Source organism: Dermacentor andersoni, chromosome 3, assembly GCF_023375885.2.
Source record: "Dermacentor andersoni chromosome 3, qqDerAnde1_hic_scaffold, whole genome shotgun sequence".
In the NCBI taxonomy this organism is placed as follows: domain Eukaryota; kingdom Metazoa; phylum Arthropoda; class Arachnida; order Ixodida; family Ixodidae; genus Dermacentor; species Dermacentor andersoni.
The window spans coordinates 85,897,190-85,924,582 of NC_092816.1; the positions used below are offsets into that span (position 1 = coordinate 85,897,190).

Below are 27,393 nucleotides of genomic sequence, written 5' to 3' on the forward strand. Positions count from 1 at the left end.
TGAAACAGGAAAGTGGTAAAGTTAGAAAACGAACACGAATAAAAAAAAAGGAGAAGGCATGACTAATCATTGAGGGGCTTTAGGAATGAGCGAGTTGGTATGACGTAGGACTTAAAGGGGTATTGACATGATACTTTTAACCATTCATTTTTTTTTTAGCACGAGCTTTAGCACGAGCTAAAGCTTCCTCTTAAGGCCGGAAACGAAGGACCACGTAAAAGCACCGACTTCTTACCAAACATTTCTAAATAAATGTATGTTATAAAGCCAGTACTTCGCGCGCTCCTTGGTTCCTTCTTTGTGTCCCCCTTTCACTGGGATGTAACAGTTCATACAAGACAAAAAGAAATCATGAATTATTAAAAGCAAGCAATTAAAACTGACTATCAAAGATGCCGTGGTGTAAGGATCCAGGCCAATTTCGAAACCTGAATACAATTGAACAAGCGCGTTTTCTCGCGCTCCGCCCCCCTATGAACGCGGCCGCCGCTGCTAGAACTCAAATCCACGACCTTGAGCTTGACAACAGGACACCACTGTGAGCCTCCGCGGCAGGTCATGCACGACACTTGACCGGCGTAACGGCGGGCACAAACGAGACTCACGTTCTTTGACCCCGTGTACGTCGCCGGCCGCGTCATAAGCCTTGCGGGATAGCAGAGCCACTGCATCGGCGTCCAGCTTCTCCATGGTGAACTTGGCCAGATCCGGATAGAGGATGATCTTTTCTCGCCCTTGGCCTCCGTGATGACCTTGGGCTCTGTGGTCTCCCGCATATTATCATGCCAGACCTGCGAGGCGGGGCTTATTGAGTGTTACAGCTTACCTCTCGAACCTACGTCTGGTTTATGATAGATGCAGCGCTGGTAGAGCCCTCGGTCAACATTTTACCACCTAGGATTGCTGAATACCACTAGTATAGACAAAAAATGCGCGCACCCTTCCACTTTTTTTTGTTGTCCCACAAAAGTTTTGCGCGAGATATTTCGATTCTAAAAAAAAGTGTTACAGGTACATTTCTCGATTACAGTTTCTAAAGCGGATGTCCCTGAGTATAAATGACTCATTCCATTACAACTGTCCGAACTGTCACGATATGTACTTTAGAAAACGTTTTCCAGAGTAATGCAAGCAGCCGTTTACAAAAATTCACGAAGAAAAAGAAATGTTAACAACGTGAGAAGCATACATACTTTTGTAGTAAAGCGCAAAACTGGTTTGGGAAGGTACTGCTAAAAACCAACAGAAGCTTCGTTTTGATGTACGATTCAAATATTTACTCTCCTAACTCATTGTTCCACAAAGCCTCCACTCTCGGATGATTCCACAGCGCTAACACCTTAGAACCATAAATCGCCGTTTCCGTCACTCGTAGCGTTGTCAGTACATCCGCAGACTTACACATTATGCACAAACTGCGATTCCGGATGCCCATTAGGGTGCCAGACGGAGCTGCTCACTCCGCAGTGGCGCTGACGCGACTACAATATGCTACTGCATCGGGACGTGCACTGGTTGCCGAATTCACGTAAACTGAAGGTCTGAGGCAAGCGTGCATGAAATGTCGGGTCCTTCTCGTAAAAGGCGCGCAATACAAGTTGTCGTGGAAGCCCGCATTCGGGCCTGCGATGGGCCAAAGAATGTATTTGCCTGTATACAAGAGACTGCGGTGTATTCAGGTGCCTCTAAGCAGCCACTTTAGCCAGACGCATCCATATATGGAGACAGCTGCATCCAGGAGTGCTTTCAGTTCAAGTCTGTATCCAAGCGGTTGTACCCAGACAGACAAATCCAAACGTGGGCATGCTCAACGAGATAGCGATAGAGGGAGACTCGCCTGTTTGGAGAGCTTCTTTGCGGCGCGCGAGCATGTCTCCACGAAGAACTTCCCGCTGAAAAAGTTATAGAGCTTGGCGCCATAGCCGTTTGGTCCTCCGGGGACTTCTCTTCGTCGTTGTAGTTGGACGAGGTGAGCAGCTGGCCGAAGATGAGCGTCAGTACGTGCGTCTTCTCGACGCGGGGCTCGACCATGGGAATGCCCTGGCCGTTGTTCCACACGGAGATGCAGTCCTGCTCCGGATGTATCTCTATCTGGACAGAAAGAAGAACGAACAAGGCACGCGGAAACATTTCAAATTAAGAGCAATACTCATCATGCCTCTGCCTTTTCTAACAAACGTATTGGAATTCTCAGCTTTAGACAAGCGCTGAAGCCATCCTAATGAAATTTCTTGCACATTTAAAATAAGAAACAGTCTATTAGCTCTTTGCGAAGGTCAGCTTGATGATAGAGCCTGATTTAATACTATTTTCCTTTAACGTTGATTTAATGACATCCATGTTATTACGAAGGAGATTTTATGCCAAACTTGCATACTGTCGATGGCACGAAGAGCAAACTCGCATGAATAAAATGGCGACAGGAAAATAAATGCAATTTGTGTAACATATGGCCTTCGTATGGTTAAATGAGAGCTTTGATCGTATAAAGCATGTCATATTTCTTTGGCGCAAACATACAGCTTCCCAAGTACATTTTACTCAACATCCTCGCACGCAAGATCGGGGCAGATAACGGTCACACACTAGGTTTACCAGGTGGTTCACTATACAAGAACGTTGCCTTGTGATTCTCTCATATGCCGTTTAGAACTAAGGCAATCAACGCTCAGGCATCAACTTAGTGCATAAGCGTCTACATAATCACTGTTTGTAATTCAAGTAAGGGTAAGATAGTAATATTACTAAGATTCAAACGAGCGCCAAGTTATTATTAGTTCATACAGGTCGCCATCCTCGACAACTGCGGCGGCGATGCGCAGCCTAAGCGATGTGCTTCTAGCTCGTCATCGTGCTTTTCCCGGCATGCAAGGCGACATACCAACAATGATCCAAGAATGCAGCTTGCAAAGTAAACCTAGCTTCAAGCAGTGTGCAACCGTGCGGCAGCGCCTCGATTAATACTGCTGAGACGAGCACGAAGAGAGATAAAATGACTTCCTCCTATGATCAGTTACACTTGGGTGACCACCGATCCTCGACAACAGCAGAGACCGACTCGCTATGACACGTGTTATGCAATATAACACCATATACCGGAGTGCTTTCCTTGCATCCGGATTATTTCATGACTGTTTCTCCACCTCACCATTGTACCCTCTCGTTGTGACTGACCCGCGGTACAAAAGTGAGGAGTTCAGCACACGACCCTAACGACACGCGCGTCCTTACCGTGATGCAATCCACATTCTTGTCCCGCTGCTAATTATCGGACGCGTTGGCCATGAACACATGGAAGATCTTGTACAGGCCGGGCACGAAAGGGAGGCTCCTGTATTTCATGCCACAGCCGCCGCCGTTCTCGTCTTCGGGGTCGTACAACCAGATGGTCTGTGTGACGGGATCGACGGAGACGACGTACGTGTCTGGGCGTAGCAGAATGTGAGCCAGCTGGCTCATCTTCTGGTAGACGTGTGATGGCGTCGATGCGTCCACCGAGTGGGACATCCCAGAGCGGCAGTGACCAAGCCCGTTTGCGTCACCTGGTGTTATGTTATACTTGTATCACGATGATTAAACGGGGATTGTACGAGCTGAATGACGCTCAGACGCTACTGGGGCGCTAATCCCACTTCGAACGCTGCTACTGCGACGCGTCTACTACGTCCATGGACCCCAGGTATGCCTCGTCTGCTGCAACGCTGCTGCTGATACACGGGCGTATCCCTTCTACTATTGCTCCGGACCACGGACGCTGAATGATCAAACGTATTTCATCAATGCTGACGTGGTTTTAGACATTGCCAAGGCGCAGACCACTACGACTACTGAGACCTAGGACATTGCCGTCTTACCTGCGTTCTAGCGTGCTCCTACTCAGACGACGACCCTGTTCGACCTTCAACCATGCTTTTTGAGATTCCACCGCCGCCTTTCTTGCAGACGCCGGGTCGTCCCCTTCATACCGTGGACGAAGAAGCGTCGTGTTTTCCAAGCCTATGTACGAGGGGCTGAAGACACCACTTCTGATTGCGAAAAGAGGATTCTTCTGATCGTCCTGGGGTTAGAGAGCCTGGATACACATTTCAAGCTCCAAGAGGCCCATACGCAGGCGGGGAAGACCAGACATTTATCGATCGCGGAGTATACGGACGTATACGAGGAGACGCTAAAGATTCTGAAGGGACTTCGTAACGTCACTCAATGAATCATCAGCGACGACGAAAAAAGAGCACAGTGGTGAGAACTTGGGGCGATTTACAACCGCGCAGGCGAATTCGATCGGATACCGCCATCGAGTAGAACTAGACGGTGGTTGACGGCACAAGCGGCATCTCCGACTGCGTCCCCCAACTTCGGCGTCCCAGAGAGGCAGTGAACAAGTGCGTGGGCGTCACATGGTGTCATGCCTCTTTATACGTGTGTTACGGTGATTGAACTGGGATTGTACAAGGGTTTATTTGACTGTTCACCTGTCCTTCCTTCGATGTCGCCGGTCGACGACCTGCTGCACGGTGCCCCTTGTTCTTCGGCGGTACCGCCGCCTGGACCGCCGTCGACGACATTACAAGACGCGCTCCACGGACATCCTCTTCTTCTTAGCTGCGTCGGAGCCTTTCGTCTGGTTGCCCCTGCCGCCGCCATGTCCTGCCGCAGCTGCAGTCAAGGCCAGGGACGACCCACTTGCGCCTCCCTCTTCAATCTCGCAGAGGGAAGACGTGTTGCCGCTTGATGTGTCGCAACAACCATTCGTTCCTGCTACAGTCTTCTGCGCCGAATCCGCTAAATACTTCCACGAGCTCAGCGAGCTCTAGGTGTGCATTCTCAAACGGCTTGCCTTTGCGTCGCGGCCTTCTCTGACCAGTTCCAATGCAGTGGCACGAAACGCGTCAATGCTCGACGTGCGCCACAGGCCCTGGGTCGTCCTGATTTCTTCCGCGTTGTAGCCTACTGTTATGATTGTTGTTATTGTTGCCTCAAAGCATTGTCCCCGAAGAGGCGAGTGCCATCTTTGTTCGAAGCTCGTGCTGCGACTCCCGGTGACCTGGCGCGCGCATTTTGTTTATTCAAAGCGTGAGCACAACTAACCTTTAGTGGCGCTAGTTTTCACAAGCCCATATATAACGCCAAAGAACATCCTCGAGAAGAAAAGGGCGGGACTCGCTTGTAACGCGTATTTATATTGATTAATCCAACTGCCGACGGGAAGTGAAACTGGTGCCATTCAGGTATACTGCCATTTAGGTATACCGCCGTTCAAGACCAGTGACTACCCTCTAGCAAGCGCACCGCGTTGACCAGATGGGCTCTTCACATGCAAGTGCGCGGTGGTGCGTCCGAGCTGCGGCTGAAAGCGCTCAAGCCCCTGTACAAGTGGTGCTATCTCCTGTCAAGCGGGCAAGTTAAGTGCACTTACGGAGAGTGCACTTCGGGACCTTGAGCGACACTTTAGGCTACGCGGCACTAAACGAGAAAACGGAGGCGCTAGAACATAATATGAGCGAGTTCTGTCCTTTTTATATTGTTAAAAGCTGTTCACGAACTAAAATAAACTTATGCGACCATTTTTTATGCATTACATGTTGTACCATTGAAAGAGCTGGCGGCGAGGCTACGCAATTGGCCAGCAAAGCGCGTTGCGTTAACTCACTCCGACCGGAGTGCACTCTTCTGGAAGTGACACTCCACTTGCGGCGTTTAGATTTGGCAAGGTGCTCTTAAACCGGACGACACTCTCTGTAAGTGCACATAACTTGCCCGCTTGACAGAGGTATAAGAGAGTGGCCCGAGCTAGCTCGGGCTTTTTGGCAAGCCCGGGAAAGTGTCACACTGGTGACACCTCGTGATTACGACCGCGTGTCTCAGCAGCGTTCCCAGATAAGCTAATGATGATGATGATGCAGCCGCTGTCCTAAGAAACAGGCTATCACCAGGGACTCTACGTGCAAGCATGTAGATCATGACTTGCACGTAGGCTTCGTACCTATCACGCTTGTGCATCGGGCCAAAAAGAAACAGAAACATATAGAAACAGTTTTCATGATGACGATGATGATTCCAGTAATTGGCACACACCGACAGTTGGGTACTTATCAAGAAGCAAGCGGTAGAAGAAAAGAAAGAAAGAATAATAGTAGTTAGCAATAAGGATATTATTGCTTACAATTATTGTTCATTGTTCTTTGGTAAAGAGACATTTTCCTTCAGCAATCAGTGTATTATAACAAAAACAGCAAATAAAAAACTGAAAAAAAAAGTAGTAGATAGGAAAGATTTCATTGCTGAATTCTTAAATTTTATTTGACTTCGTCCTTTCTTGCTATTCAAAATTTTTTTCTTAGTGCTTGATTCGATCCTCGTCTAGTTTTTTTTTTTTCGTAATTAAGCGCCTGTCCTGTGTGATTCTCGGCTATTGTGTGTGTCTTCCAGTGCGCTTATTTTCCGTCGATCCCCCGATTCTTGATCATAACCCCATAGTGGGTATAAACCACTCTCGAAAACAAACAAACAAACAAACAAACAAACAAACGAAACAAACCAGGCTTGCTACAAAATTAACGAAATCAAACGCGAAATTTGCGTTACAATTTCATAGAAAGAAAATGTAAGACATTGCGCTCAAATTATATAGCGCCGAAAACTTTTAAAACAATTCAAATTCTGGGTTATTACGTGCCAAAAGAGCGATTCGATCATGAGGCACGACCTATAGCGGGGCACTCCTGCATTTTGACCCCCTGGGGTTCCTTAACGTGCGCCCATTGCACGGTACGCCGTCCTTCTTGCATTTCGCGCCCACCGACATGCGGTTTCCGCGGCCGGGATTCGATACCGAAACGTCACGCTCAGCACCGCGACGCCATAGCCACTAAACCACCACGGCGGGCAGCAAAATTGCGAAGGAAATTGCAGATGGCACGGCAAACAATTGAATTGCCCAGCAGCAACTGCGCACTTGGCGACCGTGCACAAGGGGAACTGACAATCGCGGCTCAATCTCGCGCGGCATATATGGAGGAAAGCGGGGAGGGAGGGGTGGGGGCGGCTTCGGCTCACCCAAGAAGTGCGTACTTTTCACGGCCACGCGTGCCGTATCATGAAAGGGAACTGCAGGTGGCTCATACCTCTGTGCGCAACGTGTTCTCACGCTCTTGCGTTGAAGCGATAGACCGCACGAAGGTAACTCCGCTCGCTGCTGCTGCCGCACTTGCTTGCTCAAACCAGCGTTTTGACAGTTTCCGTGCTCATCGAGTGTGATGTGTTCATGTTCACTTGTGCGCACTGACACCATACTTTTCAATTCAGTTAGTAAGCGAACGTTTCCAAGTTTATACTGCCGATAAACCTACTATCCCTACATCGTATAGCTGTCTACTAATTTGCTATCGCAATCGATGCTTGGCCTTTCGGGCGAAACTGCGACTTTCTTTTTGTTTTAGAAAACGCTGTTTTATGCATTCAAGCACAAAAGTAACTGAAACGCCAATGCATTTCGTCGGACTCATTGAAATTTAATATCACGAAACTGGCGCAGTCCTGAGAATTCGTTACATTTGGATACACTTTGCAAACACACAGCCTACAATTCGTAAATTGAAATGTGTTCTGTAATGTAATCAATTAAGAAAATGCGTAATTAATGTATTTAGATTAATTATTCTAATAAGTACATTGATTCCTCGTAAAAGTAATGGCCACCTCATCGAACAATTTAGCTTGAGTGTTTGAATTGTGCTATCTGCCACATGCAAGTTTTCTTATTTGGAGCAGTTAAAAGACCACCTGGTATATTTGTTGGCGGTTTAGCTTTTTATTAGCCGCAAGTGCACAGATGCTCACTTCTTGATTTATATTTGGGTCATTCCACGCTAAGCGTGCCAGACTTGTCGCTCAATCATTTCAGATGTTGCTTTAAAAAAATCGTGGCTACTTAATACGTCGCTCAGGGTCATTTCGCAGGATATTTTTGCTTAAAAAGAATTTCCTGCCAGATTGAGTCCTTTCAAAGTTTGATTAACTACGCGAAACGTGGCTCTGCAAGGAAAATCACATAAATGTTCTTTTTCTATTACGCCTAACGTTCACAAGTTCGCCTAATTAACCTAAAGGAATTCCTCTTTCGTTTACAAGTATGCTTGTTAACAACTTCGGTAATAACTTTGGTACTCACCAGCTGCAACTTTTAATTTGAAATATGTTTTGTAAAGTACATATTAAAAATAATTAATGTAATCTTTTTAATTATTCAATTAAACGTATTGATGTCTCGTGGAAATTAAAATAGAAGACAGTGTAGAACTACAATTGATTTGTTTATCGTGATTATTTTTCTGGATTGTCCTAAAGCTATTTAATAAACTAAGGATAGGCACAAATACACTGTAGTAATTTTTTTTAAATAACATGTCAAACATACAAAAAAAATCTGTTTTGGTCCACTTTCATTCACTATTTTCGCAGTGAGGTACTTCTAGTAAAAGTATGACGCAAAATGCATTAAATAGGGCTTCTTATTGGCGTTAGATTTCAGTCGTTATCTCATTTTAGATATTGTCTTAAGGGAGATATCCGCTATTGAATTCGGCTCCTGCGCGATACTCTGCATATTTACTTTACCGCAAATCGCAGTGCCGGTCTTGCTTCAGACAATCGGCGCGCGCAGCTTGCAGTATATCGCGACCTACCTCAGCACGTGAGGGCTCGGCTGTATTCCCCTGTCTCGCTAACTATTATAAAATTTCTCTGTGTGTCGTCTTTTTGTCGTACCTCCCAGAGCTCACAAGGAGACGAGAGATCGGGCGTGGAGCTCTCACAGTTCACTTCCTTTATAGCGTGCGGTCGTTTGTCGTACATACCTCTTCTGCACACTGCTGCCTCAGAAACTTAGAAAACCAAACCTAAGTGCTCGCGCACGCGCGTAGGCTAATTAGTACTCGTGGGGATTGATCCTGAATAGTAGAAATATGGCGCGGGCTATACCTCTTCCTCACGCAGCTGTAATAAAATGATAATTAGTAGGCGCGCTAGTGAGGCGGCCGGTACCTCTCACGTTGTAATGTCCGCGCATCGAGGTGGACCTACAAACAATGAAACTTTGCAGTATCACCAACTTGTACCGTTCTTTTCTTCTTAGAATCGGAGGGCGGCTGAGGCGGGCTGCGATAGATGTCAATTTCGGCTCGATGCTGTGAGGGCAACTATCTGAAGCACGATAGTCGATGCAGCCTGAGTATCGCGTGTACATAAGTTCAATGGAAATAATCGAGTACGAGTCGGCTCTGCGGCGTAAATTTTCGGGCGCAATCACAGACGGGCGTTTTGAGTTCACGCGACAAGACTAATATCGTACTGGGCGAAGAAACGGTACAATAGTTCCCAAGTAAGAACATCGCTTTGGTATAACTGGCTTAAGGTCAACTTTTTATAAGCAAGTGGAAGTCGGATTTCCAAGTGTGTAGCTGGAGCATGAGCTGGTTAAATAAAATGAGAAAAAGAAAAACCCCCGAGGACACATAACCGCTTTTTATGGCTCGTGAATGCGAAAGCATTAATGTCCAGTTGAACGCCGCTGAGCGGTCCTTCGAGTTGTGAACTCGTTTCGGGCAAGAGAGCGCTTGGTGAGTTTTGATTTGGCCTTACCGAAGCGCACTTAGAACGCAGGCGAGAGCTTACACGGGCAAGGAACGCTTAGATAGCACAGGCTTCCAAGAGCGCGAAAGCAAGGATGACGTGGCGTCGCAGCGATGCTGTCTTCCCTCACGCAACACGCATCGCCGCAGCAGCAGGTGCACACCTCTGCCCACTCTGCTCCGTCGAGCGCCGCTCGTATACCGTGGCGGAACTCCGTCGAGACTCGGATCGTGACGTAGCGTTGCAGCCAATGGGAATTAAGGTGCCGGTTCGCTGCTACAGACGCCGGCTTTATCGCTCAGTGAACCATTTCACGCTTTCGCATCGAAAATGTGTGGTACTGTATATATTAACAGTAATGTGTTTGCTCGACACAGGACAGTATTCGTCAGAAAAAAAAATGGGAGTGGCCTTCGTCCGGCAATGCACACGAAGCCTAAAAAGACAATTACAATGATCACGTCAGCCGTGATTCTGAAGCTGTCTTGAATATAACTGACCCACAGGGCGTTCGCCTAAGTGTCAACACACGCCGTTTCATCGTATTTTGATCGCCGCCACGCGCTGAAGAACTGCCGGCACTGCTTCGCCGCATTCCACTATAGTTTATCTAGCATAAAAACACTGCATATGTGCTAAAGTTTCTTGGTCACGCTCTCCTACTTGTGTGTGCTCAAACTTCTTAGACGGGCGTGTAAGAAGAATACAGGGTTTTACGTGCCAAAACCACTTTCTGATTATGAGGCACGCCGTAGTGGGGGACTCCGGAATCTAATCAAAGTAATCGTAAATCTAAGCACACGGGCGCTTTCACATTTCGTCCCCATCAATATGTGGCCGCCGTGGCCGGGATTCGATCCCACGACCTCGTGCTGAGTAGCCCAACACCATAGCCACTAAGCAACCACCACGGGTGACGGGCGTGTAAATCGCAATGGAAGAAAAAAGAAAAAAAAAGGACACAATAACAGAAGTGAACACTGAGTGCTTTCGCCAAATATATCAGCTGCGTGCGTACGTGCTCTGGCAGGTACAACAAACAGACAACGCAAAGATGAATCTTATAACAGTTAATGAGATGGGCAACGCTGTCCAGCCCTCACGTGCCGAGGAAGGTCGCGTTACACTACAAACGGCGTGCGCCATTTGTCTGAAGCAAGGACCGGCACGCCGCTGGTGCCGGTCCTTGAGAGACCAGAGAGTGCCGCTGGGGCAAAATTCAAAAATTTATATCCCGCTTAAAACAAAAATCAAGATGAAATAACGACGGAAAAGCAACGCTGATAAAAGGTAGCTATAGCTACCCATCATCGTTTGGCCTTCTGCAAAGCGTTACCGCATGCACCAAGGCGATGGTGTAAGGCAGGCAATTTGTGTGTGTGTGTGTGTGTGTGTGTGTGTGTGTGTGTGTGTGTGTGTGTGTGTGTGTGTGTGTGTGTGTGCGTGTGTGCGTGTGTGTGTGCGTGTGTGCGTGTGTGCGTGTGTGCGTGTGTGCGTGTGTGCGTGTGTGCGTGTGTGCGTGTGTGCGTGTGTGTGTGTGTGTGTGTGTGTGTGTGTGTGTGTGTGTGTGTGTGTGCGCGCGTGTGCGCGCGCGCGCGCGCGCGTGTCGCTCTATAGGGATCTAAACGGAGCCTTAAGTATAAGCGCGATAAATGCGTTACCTTCAGTTTGTATTTAAGCTTCAGTTTGTAATAACATCAGATATTTAAAAGAATTACTGATCGGTTCATGCACATGTAAATCTCCTATTGTTGGCCTGTGAAAGAAAAAATTAATCCCGACATAAAACCTGCACAACTGTCGTCTGCTACTAGATGTCTCTAAAGGGCACACATACACCTCAATAAAATAGCGCATGATATTCAGCTGTTTCCTAAATCGTCAGAAATTTATTGAATTTTTACTCCGCACTCTTGGCCAACTCGGCATGTGTCCATTCTTGGCCATTCATCCGTGTGCCTCGTAATCAGATCGCGGTTTTCGCTAGTAAAACCGCAGAAATCTTGGATCCTTCGTATTGCGCATGTGTCATCTGTGACACAAAGGGCACAGAATACTCGAATGTTCTTGCACACGTGTCGTTATTCACTGTGCATACATTTCTCGTCACCATTTTCATCTTGACAAGCACCATACGTCACCTTTGTTCTGGTCACACCACCGCGTGGACGTCTCAGTGTGCATCAGCCGTATTTGGCGCTTACATCTCGGCATAGCTTGTGAACGGAGTAATGCTTAAACGTAAACATTTTGGGTCCCGTGCGACGCATAAACATATGAGGCAATCATCATCATCCTCCTTACAGTCAATGGCACTACTTTCTTAGAAATTGTACAATTAATAGCGCGCTAATAAATATTATCTACCTTGCGCAACGTCCGTAGTTGCTTGGATTAACCCCGTGCAGTGTAGCCAACTGTTCTTCAACCCCACGAACAGCCGTAGCGCTCTAAGAGTACCGATTGATTGTTTTAGTCCAAGTGAATGTCTTTTAACCTAATGTCGTCGTTACCGCAAAGGTACTGCATGCACCGTGGGTTCAGTGGCACGGCGGTAGAGGCAGCGTTGTCGCACATCTGCCTCGTGACAGCTACCGTTCGGAGACGCTGTTGTCGAGACGCTGCTCCTCTGGTCGCCGCCACGATGTAACATACACGACACCGCGGCCGCTGCGTCTGCGAGCAGACGGAGTCACAGACGTTGCACCCGGTTCCGAACCGGTCCTCGAGGAGGCGTCGTTCGGAGCTCCGGTTGAAACCGTGGAACCGTGGTAAGGGGAGCGTGGTAAGGGGAGGAACCGTGGTAAGGGGAGCGCCACTCATAACTCATGATGCAACTACAGTGTCACAAACGCACGTAAACCCGTTCTTCGATAGCACCCGTGGTTGGTTCGTTATATTTTTTTTTTCCCGACGAGCGCTAACACTGAGAAAAAGTAGGAATTGAGAGTGACTGCAATAAATTTCGTTATTTTTAAGGTAAACCCTCACTTAACCCCAAGGAAATTTTGAAGCAGCCACTGAAGCAGCGGCGCAGCTGGCCCTAACGTGCCTCTTCACCGGTTGACTTATTCTCTAGCTTACCTCATTTCAGCCGGATAAAATGGCTGCTTTTGCGATTCCTCTGGCCGCATTGCCTTCATGTCTACCGACAATGCTCACAGCTGAATGAAATCGTCACCAATGGATCGTATGCTGCACCGGATGCACCAATATCCGGCCGTGCTTTAGCCCGTCGCACAAGGGCTCTTCTGCTCAAGTTACGCGTCGGGCACGTTAAAGGGACACTAGAGAGAAAAGTCTTTCCTTTCTTTATGCCCATACGCGCTCGCTCTTTCAGATTACGGCGTATGTTTTACGTATACCGAGTGCTTAGCAGCGTACGGAAAGGCCTTGCGCAAACAAACCAGGTTAGTATTAACGGCGCACGCGCGTATAAAGTTCTTGCTCCTTTCAGAAAATTACCTTAAAATGTATGATTGTAGAATATGGAGCCAAGCTAATCAAGCATCGGTTCGTGCACACTAAAACAACCTTCAACGTTACGCTGGCTTTATCGGTGGTTTTACACTAAATATTTTATTAACAAACGAGTTTCTGATGCGATAAGGACAAACTAATAAAATATGTTTTCGGTATACGTCTTTTAAGCTAATGTCTATAACAACATTGAAATAAAAGAAGCTCAGTGCCCTTCCACTTTGTGAAGAAGGATGACCAGCGAAGCAGTGTATGTGGGTACCTTAATGGCGAACTGCACCTCCGCCGCAGGTCGGCCCGGCTTTCCACAATGGTGGAAAGCCGGGCGCGCGGGTCCGAGCGCGCGGGTCCGAACTAATCGTTCGGACCCGCGCGCCTTCCACAATGTTCTACACCATTCGCGTCACGCGATGAAATCAGATAACACAACGTTCGGCGACAACAGACAGCCGGGTAGAAGCATCGATAACTTTCCAGAAACTTCGGATACATGCAGGCGCGTCCCGCGCTGTGCAATTACATTTGTTAGGTGGCGAAACATGCGTTCGCCACCTAACAAATGAAACAGAGCGTTCACGGCGAAACCTCGCAGTCCCATCTCCCGGTATGGACATCGTCGGTAGACGTGACCCGCTTCTCCGCAGTGGTAGCAGAGCGGGCGGTGGTCAGGAGCGCGCCAAATGTCCGTCTTCCTCGCGTAGGTGCGCTGGACGACGGGTGGTCGTGCTGGCTGCGGCGGCGGCGGACGACGGAACTGCGGCGTGACAGGGCCCTGGCGCGGTCGCGGAGGGGGACCTTGACGGCGCGCGACGGCGGCGTAGGTCATCGCTTGCGGCTCAGGCTGCGGCGATTCAGGGGCTACTCCAAGTTGTTGTTGGAGCTCCTCACGCACGGCGTCGGCAATCGAAGCTACTTGAGGCTGTGATGATGGGAACAGCTTTTGTAGCTCCTCCCGCACGACAGCTCGGATAGTCTCGCGTAGGTCGTCGGTGGCCAGTGATTGAACCCCGGCGTAGTTTGTATAGTTCGCGCGGCGATCGAATTGCCGGTTCCGGATCTCGAGTGTCTTCTCAATGTTCGTCGCCTCACGAAGAAACTCTTCGACGGTCTTCGGTGGGCTTCTTACCATCCCGGCGAAAAGTTCCTCCTTTACACCACGCATCAGTAAGCGGACTTTCTTCTCCTCGGCCATATCCGGGTCGGCGTGGCGGAACAAACGGCTCATTTCTTCCGTAAAGATGGCGACGTTCTCGTTTGGCAGCTGCACTCGGGCGTCCAGCATAGCTTCAGCCCTTTCCTTGCGCACGACGCTTGTAAAGGTGCGTAGGAAGCCGGTACGGAACAGGTCCCACGTTGTCAAGGTCGATTCCCTGTTCTCAAACCAAGTTCTGGCGGTGTCTTCTAAGGCGAAGTAGACATGCCGCAGCTTCTCGTCGGAGTCCCAGTTGTTGAATGTTGCGATTTGTTCGTAGGTCTCCAGCCATGATTCCGGGTCTTCATTCGCTGCTCCATGGAAGGTTGGTGGGTCCCGAGGTTGTTGTAGGATAACGGGGGACGCTGGGGCAGCCATTGGGGTTGTCTTGACCACGATCTTCTTTGTAGTCTCAGGTAGAAGTCCGTGCTCTGGGGGCAGTCCTTGCAGTCTGCGGCTAGCACGCTGGTGTTGGGCGATGTTGGTTCTGTCCTCGGGCTTCGGGCTTGGATCGCGGCTTTGCGGGGGCGTTCGGTACATGAACGCACAAGCACCTCCACCAGATGTCACGTGGTGGTGAAGTTAAGAACACAGTGGCAATACTGCGAAAGGCAAAACTAGATTTTATTGGGCGAACCTGTGCCCACAAAACAGGCTACACTTATAGCACAACGAAAGCGGCGAACACAGTCGGCGATCGTCGAAAATCTGATCTGCGAGGCAAGCGCGTCGGCTTTTATACAGCAGTCGTCGAATGTTCCAGACTAATCGTTCGGACCCGCGCGCCTTCCACAATGTTCTACACCATTCGCGTCACGCGATGAAATCAGATAACACAACGTTCGGCGACAACAGACAGCCGGGTAGAAGCATCGATAACTTTCCAGAAACTTCGGATATATGCAGGCGCGTCCCGCGCTGTGCAATTACATTTGTTAGGTGGCGAAACATGGTCGCCCGATAAAGATAAGTACATGTGTCAATATTCAAGATCGGCCCACATATGGGTAGTACTTAACGCCGCCTGCTTCAACTCTGCCGTGGGTCGTTCCGGTATTGAGCTATCTTCGGGAGTGGCCCACGTATGGGTAGTGCTTAACGCCGCCTGCTTCACCACCGCCGCGGGTCGACCCGGTATTGCACTATCTTCGGGATTTTGTGTCTCTAGAGGGACTCGATCCTGGGAGAACTAGCCCTTAACAGCTTCATTGTAAAAATTATTTATTCTGCTTCAGTAAATTACCCTTGTACCATATCAAAAACACCTCTTTTACCGGTACAAGACGCTTCGTAAGCCAGAAAAAGTGCAACGACAAATGACGGGTGGCGACGCTTCCTTTGAGTTCCCGCACCAGACCGCGGCGACGTCATGAATTTCGACAGAGTATTATAGGGCTTAGTTAATTCTATAGCGGAAAAGGCAGACTACATTGTGTTTTGAAGGAATCAAGGATGAAACGTTTCCAGAGCCAACGTGGTCTAAGTACAAAAGAAAGAGTACTTTGAAATCCGTGACCTCAAAGTGACGCACCGACGTTGGGTTGGTGGATACCAGCTTGTGGATACTATACAGTGAAACCTTTTCGTACGTGCCTTCACAGTGAATTTCAGCGCTCGTCGCTTTGTGCTTCTGAGTCAAGGTGAACACCTTGCGACTTTCACGGTCTTCGCTCGCTGGCTTATGTATGCTCTGACAAGGTCGTGTTTCAAGTTGGTATACGAGGTGCACAAAGCTATTCGCAGAATTCTTTTCGACTCCGGAATTCGACTTTCGTCTGTATACAGTGCTGCTCCTCAGTCCGTGGGTGATGGGATAGGTGTTCATGCTCGGCTTTCCTCCTCTCCCTTTATTCCTTCTCAAGCGAATGGGTCTATATATAGTGCCCCTCTCAGGAGACAAGTGCTGGTCTGCCTCTCCATCCATGGGTTTCGTGCGGTGGTTCTGCTTCCACGTGTTGTTAATGATAAGGCGCCAGAGCATCGCACGCATACTTTGGTACTTCAACTCGACACACTTCCACTATGCAGCGCCGCTTGGGTCTACTTCCTAGTACACGTGCAGAAGAGCTTTGCGCGGGACTTCTGTGGATTCATCCGAGACTCGAGAGCTGTCACCACAAAATTCTTGTCACTAAAATTTAGCTCGGCCGCAACCCTATCGCACGAGTCGTGTGTCACGTTACCCCATTCCAGTTCTTGGGCTTCGAGGCCAAAGGTCATTGCGAACGGCGAGACACGGGGCACAGCGACGACGCCCATGGTTTATCAGTCAACCACGGATAATATTTCGCCAGGGCATTAAGCCTGTCCACTATGCATATCTTGAGAGCCGTCCATGCCGACCCCCATAGAAAAATTCTTATGCTTCATAACTCCAGTTTCCAATGATCCCGTATGACATGCGGGAACAACTTTACGTGACTTGTTTTCAAAAGTATAGGCCTGTATTCTTAAAAAAAATTAAATTATGGGGTTTTACGTGCTAAAACCACTTTCTGATTATGAGGCACGCCGTAGTGGAGGACTCCGGAAATTTCGACCGCCTGGGGTTTTTTAACGTGCACCTAAATATAAGTACACGGGTGTTTTCGCATTTCGCCCCCATCGAAATGCGGCCGCCGTGGCCGGGATTCGATCCCGCGACCTTGTGCTCAGCAGCCCAACACCATAGCCACTGAGCAACCACGGCGGGTACAGGCCTGGATTCTAGGCTATACTTGTAGGCACTTCGTTATCTCTTGAGTCTTTTCTCTTTGTCATTATTTGCATCCAAGAAAGAGGGACCACTCTTTCCTTTTTGCTTCAACTAATGCAGGCTAGCTGGCTAGAGGAGTGCACATCAGGCAGACGACCTTTCTTCTCATGAAAATATCTTCTTTCTCCTTCTACGGGTTTTAATATGTGAATCGCTTATGTTCCCATGGAATCACTAGATATCTTTGTGGGGCATACGGTTTTGTTCATACGTTATATCAGCGACGCATTGTAATGACGCCACATAAGGCTTTCTTGTGCCGGGCTCATCAGCCGTCACCCATGCCCACAGATGTGCCTACAAGCACCTTCTACTGCCTTGATGCGGTAACTTGTAACCTGACCTTAATGTTGTCAATCGGCAGTCAGGCTGCTGCCCGGTTACTTTGACGTGCAATAAAGACATGTCACTGTAACGGTCTGACATGTCACTGTAACGGTCTGACATGTCATTGTAACATATACGACAGTCGGATATGGACAGCACGCCTTTCCACGACCATATCAGACCAGCAGGTTTGATAACAGGGTTATAGGTAGTTTAACTTCCCGAATTCAGTCCAGTGGGATCACTACACATGTGCACAACGTCGCGAAGCGTCTTCACAACGAAATAGGCTCGTTGTCTTCTACCGGGCGCGTATTGCACAAGTTTTGTCACCTTTAAGTCCGGTTACACTCAGTGCCGCGAGCGCTTTTGAATCAGTGCACGACGTTTTCATCACTTATGCTGGTAGCAGTGAATTCGATCACTTACAATAGCACATATCTTGAGTCGCGCGTAATAAAATATGGTCCATACTTATACATTGGTTACATAAAGGTGTATAAGTCTAGCTGGTTCAGTATGTTCTGAAGTACTCGTCGCATACTATATAAGCATTGGCGACAGAAGAAACCATTGGCCTATGTCGTGCGTCACATATAACGTGGCGGATCAAAGCCAGTTTCGTGCAAATATTACCAGAGAAGTCTGGCCCTAATATGTACGGTACCTGCAAGTGTGGTGGTTCATCTAGCAAATGTCGAGTACTACATGGATTCGCCAAAAGTCCGTTTTTCTGGCTTCAGTCGACTTGCGTCTTTTTCAAGTGGATAATATGCAACAAGATGTCGCATTATGAATCCAGCGATTCGCAATTATTATGCTTATGCGGAGAATCCCTTTGCTTTCATGCGTTTATAAAACTGATTGGAAATTTAGCAAGATAAAGCGTAATTAATATCTCCACAGGAAACTTCTGGTGTCGCAAATACCAAGAGTATAGATGAATTCATGTACTAGTCACCTTGCCCATGGTGTCTGAACGTTCACAGCTCCAGAATTTATCAGTTTGCTAACAGCGCGAGAAGATGCGAGTAGGATTAAGGTAATGATCGACGCGAGCATTTGCAGTCTATTACATTTTTCCCTGCCCAAACCCAAACACCGTCATCGGTTTCCGAAACAAGCTCGGAACTCAGGATGCCATGATACAACTGAAAAATGAAATCCTCGATGACACTACTAACACGAAAGACAAGCGAGCCATCTTGGGTTTGGACCTGCAGAGCGCTTTTGATAAAGTGAGACACTCTGCGATCCTGGCCCAGGTGTCCCGGCTAAACATGGGTAAGAGCATATATGCGTACATCAAGGAATTTTTGACGAAGCGGACCACGGAGATCATCGCCGGTGACCTGCGGCTCCAAAAAGAAGAAGCTCGGCAGTGTCGGGAACCCCCAGGGCTCGGTCATCTCGCCATTACTTTTCAACCTTGTAAGGATATGGGTGGCCGAGCGGCTCTCGCGAGTCGCGGGTGTCCGATACACCATCTATACCGACGACATAACGCTCTGGGTCCCAGGGGGAAGCGACGGACACATCGAGAGTACATTGCAACAGGCAGTTGACGCTATCGAGGAGCAGCTGGACGGGTCTGGGCTCGTCTGCTTCCCAAGCAAGTCTAAGCTGTTGGTAATTCCACCGAAAGGAGCAGCTAGGAAGAGGAAATGCAACGAACCTGTGAGAGAGCAAGTGACAGTAAAGATCAAGACAAGCGGCGGTCACACGATCCCGGATGTCGAGAAGATCCGAGTGCTAGGGATGCTGATTGAGCGCAAACGAGTGAACGGCGAGACGGTAAACAGTCTCGCGGCCGAAGTCACCACGGCCATTCGCCTCATCAAGAGGGTGTCACGCAGAACAGCCGGCATGAAGGAAGAAAGTCTCACCCGGCTAGTGCAATCCTTCGCTATAAGCCACATTGCATATACGTTGCTGCTTTCCACAACTGGAGGCAGTGCGAGCGAAATAAGATCAATGCACTCATACGCAAAGCGTACAAGGCAGCGGACTCCTCGACTGCACAAGTACCGACAAGTTCCTGGCCCTGGGAGTGCATAACACCCTGGAAGAAATCGCTGAGGCGCAGAGGACCGCCCAGCTCGTGCGGCTATCGGAAACAAGAACGGGCAGACAAGTGCTGCGTGACCTAGGCCTGGGGCCAAAGGAAGGGAGACCCGAAAATTCAGAAGTGCCTGTACCGGACGCAATTAGTAGACGGCTGCGGGTATGTCCGGTGCCAAGAAACATGAACCCTGAGTTCCACAAAGAGCGGCGGGCGGCGAGGGCCAAGGCGCTCATCGATCTCCATGCCAAAGACAGGGGTGCCGTGTTTGTGGACGCGGCAGAGTATCCACATGACAGAAAGGCATTCGCTGCTGCAGTCGTCGGGGCATCGATCGGTGCAACGAGAACCGCGGCGAGTGTGCGGACTCGAGGGGCGCATCGAGCCGAGGAGGTGGCCATTGCCCTGGACATCGCCGATCACGAGTGCACGACTGTGCTCTGTGATTCTAGGACGGCAGTGAGAAATTACGCCAGAGCAAGGGTGTGTGGTGAAGCCGCGCGTGTGTTGCGTGCGGTCGATCTCGCAAGTAAAAATTGGTGTGTCGTGATCAAGTGGTTTCCGGCGCACATGGGCAGTGATGTGTCGGATCGCGGCAACGCAAACCACAACGAGACGGCGAACGCGGAGGCGCGAGGACTAACCAACCGTGCCGCTGCTACTGCGGTCGACCCCTCGTGGTGGTGGGAAACCAAGGACAGAATGGCCTCTTACAACGAAATTGTGAAGTGGTGCAGACTAGAGAGAAGGACTATGCCGCCACCTCATCCGGGCTTGACCTGTAAGGAAGGGGTGTTATACCGACAACTTCAGACGGGGTCGTTATTCACCCCGGTGCTAATGAGACACGTGTGTCCGAGTGTTTATGTTAGTGACCTGTGTTGTGTGTGTCGAAGGGAAAGAGCCACTGCAGCTCACATCCTTTGGGACTGTTCCAAGAACCCGCACGAAGCTGTAACGATGACAACGATCCCAGGGAGCCGCGGCTCGAGGCCGCAATGAGGTGCTACGATTACGAGGTCCAAGCCCAGGCCGTCCAGCAGATCTCGGCGGCCCTCGAAAGGCAACAACCGAGCGAAACCGGAGGGAGGCTGCCACCACAAAAGAGGGGCAGGCGCAGTCGACCAAAGGGAGTAGTGCGGCCACGGCCGGAGTAGAGGCGCCACACGCCGGGAAGACGTCATGGCCGCGTCACGATGCCACCTCCCTTACAGGGGAAGGCTAATCATTCTGCAGGCATTCCTGATAAAGTTGCTTCGCTCGCTCGCTCGCTCCCTGCCCACACATTCTTTTCCCGCCATTATACAACCCTCAAATAGGCTTTGCCCTTGTGCCCATATAGATTCGTCCGTTCGTTCCAATGCTGGACATTCGTGCCTTTCTTCGCAGGACTTCGTGGCACGTGGACGTCCAAGGGAGCGGCCCCTGCGTCACTCTGGGAGCCCAGGGCTGTTTTTGGACCTTGAGTTTCTGTGGCGACGGGAAGGAGGCACAGTGCGGCAAAAACAAAGCGTGCGAATGGCTGAATACCACCAGTGCCAAGCCCATGGGCCAGTTCACGACCCTGCAGGCAAACGGTGAGATTCAAAGCCTACGGAACACTGTGACTTGGCGATATACGCCATTTATACAACAGGAATGCAGACCACGAAAAGAGAAAAAGGTACAGACGAATCAAAGCGCGAATCGCCGATAGCATTTTATTTATTTATTTATTTATTTATTTATTTATTTATTTATTTATTTATTTATTTATTCCAGTATCACTACAGATCCATATAGCCGAGACATTACGTAATGTGCGACAGGGTGAAACAGAAGAACCCTGCAAACATGGTTACGAAGTATTTAAAGGTATATATAGAAAAAACGAAAAGGGAAACAAACGCACCATGGAACCAACAAATATGACACAGACCAGCTTAAGTTTCAGCAGAAACATAAACAACTAAAGTAACAGTAGCGGGCTTGTGCGATATCGCAGAGCTTCAACATAATTTCCCGCTTCGCTGGAAATCAGTTTTGTGCAATACAATTAGGTTGCAATTGCAGCGAACAAATTCATAAGGCATTATGTAACTGAAACTTACATAACCGCTCTTTAGTATGCTGCATCACTACCAAAACTACAATAAGTAAACTTATTGTTTTTCAGAAGAAAACAATTCTCCACACTGTAAACCGATTTGCACCATTGAGGGTGTAAAGCACAGGACACGTGTTTACAAATTATAATATTATTCGAATTGAATATTTATATGCATGCAACTACATGCCCCTATGCAACTAAACTTTCCTCCGCGTGTTAGAAATTTTAAAACACACACAGCCTCTCAAGAACGACGTCAACTAAATGCAAATACAAGAAAGACGTGCGTAATTTCATACCTCCGAACATGCTACAACCACCAGTCGCCAACCCGAATACCTCCCTCATTTCCAATTCGCACAGAGATAGATGTACATATACAGAGATCCTCCGCTTGTCAAGAGCGGAAAGCAAATAAATTGTCAAGAACATCTCAAGCGGGTGCTTGCTCAACCTGTGTCTTTTATTCTTTAAGATATATTTAACTCGGCTGGAGAAGAGCTGCGCCTCTTAGAGACGAAAGGTAAAAACCTGAGTGCTCGTTTCACGTCCCAGTCGTAATCGCCATTGACTGTTTTTGGCGAACTCAGCCACTCAGTGTCAGGCTTCCTCTCGTGGTTTTCTGTACCAGGACCACCCATATTTCTGACTACAGAATCCAAGGCTTCGAGCTGAGCCCCCTACCTCAAGCCCTACTGTTTCCAACCTCGCAGTTAAACTTAGTATTAATTCATACTTACTGGCTGGTTCTCTAAGCCACGTAAGTAGAGAGTCATAGCTCAGCGAGCCAGAGGGCCAGCGTAGACGCCAGTGCGCATGCGCGATGCGACATGCGCAGTGGCGTCTGCGCTGGCCCACTGGCTCGCTGAGCTGTAACTCTCTCGTGTTTCCGCACCTGCCGAGCTCATGTGATGCTCGGATACATATATAGAAGGAGCAAAGTCTAACTAAAAATCGACGGAGATGCTGGTTTTGTTTCTCGCATGGGCTCGGTGTGTGCAACATCGCGAGGCTTGATAGCAAGCCCCATCGATAGCTATTGAATGACTTCGCGTCGTGATACAGTAGAACTCCGTGCAGCATACGCTATACAATACACACAAGACACGAAGTATTGTGTGTCATGATGCAATAGTTGGGTCGACTTACGGTAAACCTCTGATGTTTTGTAGATAGTGCCTGGAGTGAACCTGCGTAGTTGCGATAAGGTCAACCTTTCAGTTTAAGAGCTGTTATGAAAGCGGTCGCATACCGATCATGAACTGCGGCGGGCCCCGCATGACACATGATACGCATGAAATAAATGTGGCGCTTTTGCAGTCGTTGAAATTGTGAAGGAATCAACTACAGTTTACAGCATGAGTGATCCGGACACCGTGAGGACATAGGCAGTGCAAACAGCTGGTGGTCCCTGCCAAGTCCAAAATATTACCAGCAGTTCAGTTGAACGGCAAAGGGAGTACAAGCAGGTCTAATAAATAGCTGTAAATTTTACAGAAAATCTCGACAACCGGGACAATCTGTAATTTTCCGGGACACCCAGAGCAAGTTTGTCACATTTCGGGACAACAGAGTCGTTGAATACGACGTGCAAAATCCCTTTCGTAGATGCATTTACGTAGCTGGCGTTAAAACCGGGACATTTTTAGAACAGCCTTTTTCGAAACCGAGACGTGTCCCGACTCAAGTGATGACACTGGGTATAGGCCACTAGGTATGCGCCACTGTGTATCTGCAACGGGGGCCACTGGGAATGTGATGATAATGATGATAATGATGATAATGGCGATAACTGACGACAAAAAGGTGGAAGGCGATGTTGCCACTCCAGCGCAACTTTCACAATAAATCATACGGTTCGTAAACCCAATTCTCACCCACAATTCGCCCCGGAAAACATTGTCTTTCATCGACTGCCAAATAGACGTTAAATCGCCTGCCAGCTTTTTTAATATTAGATTTATTATTACTTCGTAATGCTTTTATCCTGCAATTATCTACTAAATGACACTTGAACACGGTACACTCTAAAAAGGGTTGCATCCTTTGGGGTGCATATTTGCCACGGAACGATAATCGTCATCTGTCTTGCCCGCATTTCCTTTCTTTAACGCTGCGAGCCCGGTACTTCCCAGTAACGAACGGCATGCGCGTTATTAGCATGATATAGCATTCCCGACAGGAAAGTAACGAGCGCAGCGTTTTCAGGTGGGGAGCGATCCCACAACCTTCACATTTCGCGTGCGATGCTCTTCCCCATGCGTTCCCCACCTGCGGCAAGCTGTCTTTTCATCCACTTTCATTTCCATTAATTTATCATTTGATTATTTAATTTATTTATGTTTACGTTTATTTATGTTTATTAATTTATAAGCACACGTAATTTCCCCTATGTTGTCCTTGGTGTCAGTGTTTGTTGGCTTCTGATGGTACTATTGTATTGTAGTTTTTAGCGGCCACGGACACGCGGCTACCCACTACAGTTCCAACATTCGCAAAATACGTCATCAGAACAGAGAAACTGCTCTTAATCACTCCCTAAAGTAAGCAACATCCTGCACTATAGGTCTGTGATCGGCGGATCTAGCGCTGGGAGATCGGCACTGGGTCCGAACTAGGTCTGCACAAGTTCAGTATCGGCACTCAATCAGCACTATAGGTCTACGCTGATCGGCAGATCGACACTAGTTCTGCGATTGGTAAACTACGTTTACAACGGATGCGTGGGCTGTGAGGAAATGTTTGTGCATCTGGTCGCACGGTGCTGCGCGTCGACGAATAGCCTGCCACGTGCATCAAAGCGAGCGGGACGAAAACGTTGCAGGGTTATGTGCTTCCCGTCTGTTTCGGTAACTAACATACGCCTAAAATTTCGAATAGTTGACCACACTGAGATGTCCGAGCGGGGAATTTACGGCACACCGATAAATTAATTAATCCTATCTCTATCTCTCTGCAGGTCAAAACAGCTTCGTGGTGAAATTCCAAGAGCCCGCAAGCACCCTGCTAAAGTGCAGCAAGCTGTCCAAGACTCTCAGGACGAACGTGATATTCACCTGCGACCACGACAAGCCCATTCCTATCGGACCTGGGTCCCTGGTCACAAAGCTTCCGTACAGCAACATTGACGACCGAGATCTGTGCGAGGTACATGAGCAGAGCAATATCTTGCAAACAATTATTCTCGTCATATTCTGGTGGCGTTGAAAGGGCGCCGGATATCCCCTTCGGTGTCTTAATGCGAAAGCATTCAAGAGGTGGATCTTTAAGGATTGCAGTCGTCTTGTCTGTGGAAATAAATATGTTGCAAAGACAAGAACAAAACTAGCTTACAGCCATTGAGCGCATCGACAAGGACAAAAATATTTAGTCTAGTGGCATTACGCTATGAATGTCTAGAAGAACGCACACACCGACTAGCCTGTGGCAATATCCAGTCCCTATGCTAACTCGGTTAGATTCGCAAGCAACACGTAGGTCCTTCACACGTCCACATCTGTCCGGCGCATGCAGTTAGAGGAGTTATGCCCGAGATCGCAAAACTCAGGGATCGGAGTGCATTAATTTCATTATCATGGCCGATCACAGCAGCGTTATGATTAAAGGGACACTAAAGTGAAAAAATGATTTCTTCTGCATCAGTAAATTACCGTTCTACAACACCAAAAACACCACTCTTACAACGATAAGACGTTTGGTAAGCCAGAAAAAGCGCAAGAACGAAATACGGGTGGCGATGCCTACTTAAGTTCCCGCACCTGGGGGCCGTGACGTCTTGGATTTTGATGGCATCTTCTAGGGCCTACTAATTATATATTGCGGTACAGATTGACTACATTGTGTTCTAAAGGAACCAAATATTAAACATGACAAGTTTCGGGAACCTTTAGTCAGGCAACGCGGCCCAAATTCGAAAGCATACTTTGGAATCCCTGACGTTACGCTGATGTACCGGCGCTGGGGTTTCGGCGCGAAATTCAAATACTGATACTTGGACCTTCATTTTCTCATCTAATAACCAAACTATTTTTTTGAAATGACTGCCTGCAGGGTTCTCAAACAATGCTTCATTAGGCTAAACTGTTTTATTGTTTCGCTTTAGTGTCCCTTTAAGCGCAGCGGGTGTTCGGTTGTCATCGCTTTCGTGCGTCAAATGTGACGGCGAATAACAGATAGACCCTCAAAGAGAGACACTCGCTTGCGTTTTCGATGTATATTGACCGCGGGTGGTCACGTATTTTTACTGCGTCATGCATTTACGAGGTAACGAACACCAGGACGCCCGTGAAGCCGTTTCCGTGATGTGGCAAGTCCGTTATTCTCGGGGGGGGGGGCGGGGGGGGGGGGGGTCTATATGCGGTGGCGCCAGTGTCAACCACGACGCGGCTTTGAATAAACCATGTAGGTGGGGAAAACTATAGCATGCGTGCGTTCCGCAAGGAGGCGGTGACGACAGCGACGAATGGGGGCTTCGTACAGGCAGCCGTCCGTGTCCGACGAACGCTGAGAAATCAGGAGTGAGCCCTGCTGCTGGCGAGGGCACGGATGTGATCGTATTCACAGCGTCGCACAGAACTCGTGCGTCGTCGAGTCCTGCCCGAGAAGTGCGTACAGTGAGAGTTTTTGGCCGTTCATGTAATATGGACGAAACATGAAGAGGCAGTCTATAGGTCGAGATTGCCGAGGTTGAGCTACGTGACAGAAGTAGCTAGGGCGTTGACGTGGACGAGCTGGTTTAGACTTCATATCGAAGACTAAACAGCGCGAAGGACGGGACATGCAATGAGGCAAACGACGAAGCGCTGACCAACTAATGTTTAATTGCGGGCTGTGTACGAAATAAACGACACCAAACCTGCAATCTTCGAGACCCTCGCTATGTAATGAACGAGAGGACAGGAAACCGAGAGGCCGAGCTTTTATTCCCGCACATGCTATTAACATACATTACCACAAACTTGTGGTGCCAGTGGCTACAGCTAGATTTAATGTACCGGACGTTTGGGTAGGACCAGCACGGGAGGGGAAACCCCACCTCATGTCGGCCCTTGCTGTCCAGTACTGGCCTCCCCAGGACGTCATTGTAACCTTAGGGAAAGCTAAAGTCAGTATGTAATACTTGTATTTTACAGCTGCGGCCAACCTCAACTAACTACATCATAAGGAGCAACTCAATGGTAACCAAAAGCAGTACAGAAAAAAATTAAATAAAAAATAAAAATTAAAAAAATTTTAGATCACAAAGGACAAAAAGAAATAATAAAGAATGCGAAACGAATCTCTTTGGGACATCTAAACTCTTTTCCTGAATCTATTTAGACAAATTAAACTGCCGCACAGGACGCAGGCACTCAGCCAAGCCAGATCCGAACGAGACAGAGCCTGCATTGTACATAAACTTTAGTATAGGTTCTCGTAATGAAGACTTCTGCAGTGTTGCATAAATAGTAGTGCGCAAAAAATTAGGCTGCTGACTAACATGTATGGAAGCGGGCAGTTGCATTATTATTTCAGCAGCAGCAGCAGCAGCTATAGTTATTGTTGGTAGTGGTGTAGTCCGGTAACTCTCACTGGCCTTTCGGCTGCGTCCTCCGTAAAAACTGTTGACCTTATGCATTTTACACGAACAGGCATTGTTCGCATACAAACGCATATGTCGAGTATATGTCGAGAGAAAATGAGGGGCCGTTAACCCCTCTCTGTTTCACTATATGTAAGGTGACAGATTTGATTGATTCCTCGCTGCGTGAACGCGCTGCGCTGTTCCGTTCTTTGTTTTCTCCCTCTTTATTTCTCTGCCTTTTCTTTCTCAGCTTGGCGAGCACCTGCATTCACTCGCGAACGGCTATACGACGGCG

General features: G+C 48.4%; 1 protein-coding gene across 1 annotated transcript in view; it reads left to right on the plus strand.

The window, feature by feature from the left end:
• LOC126543924 (uncharacterized) overlaps positions 1-27,393 on the plus strand; it is a 64,907-nt gene that overhangs the window by 23,229 nt on the left and 14,285 nt on the right. Inside the window, exons 2-3 of the mRNA XM_050191076.3 lie at positions 20,836-21,023; positions 24,495-24,682. Of these exons, the coding sequence (XP_050047033.1) occupies positions 20,836-21,023; positions 24,495-24,682 (376 nt within the window). The remainder of the gene's footprint in view (positions 1-20,835; positions 21,024-24,494; positions 24,683-27,393) is intronic.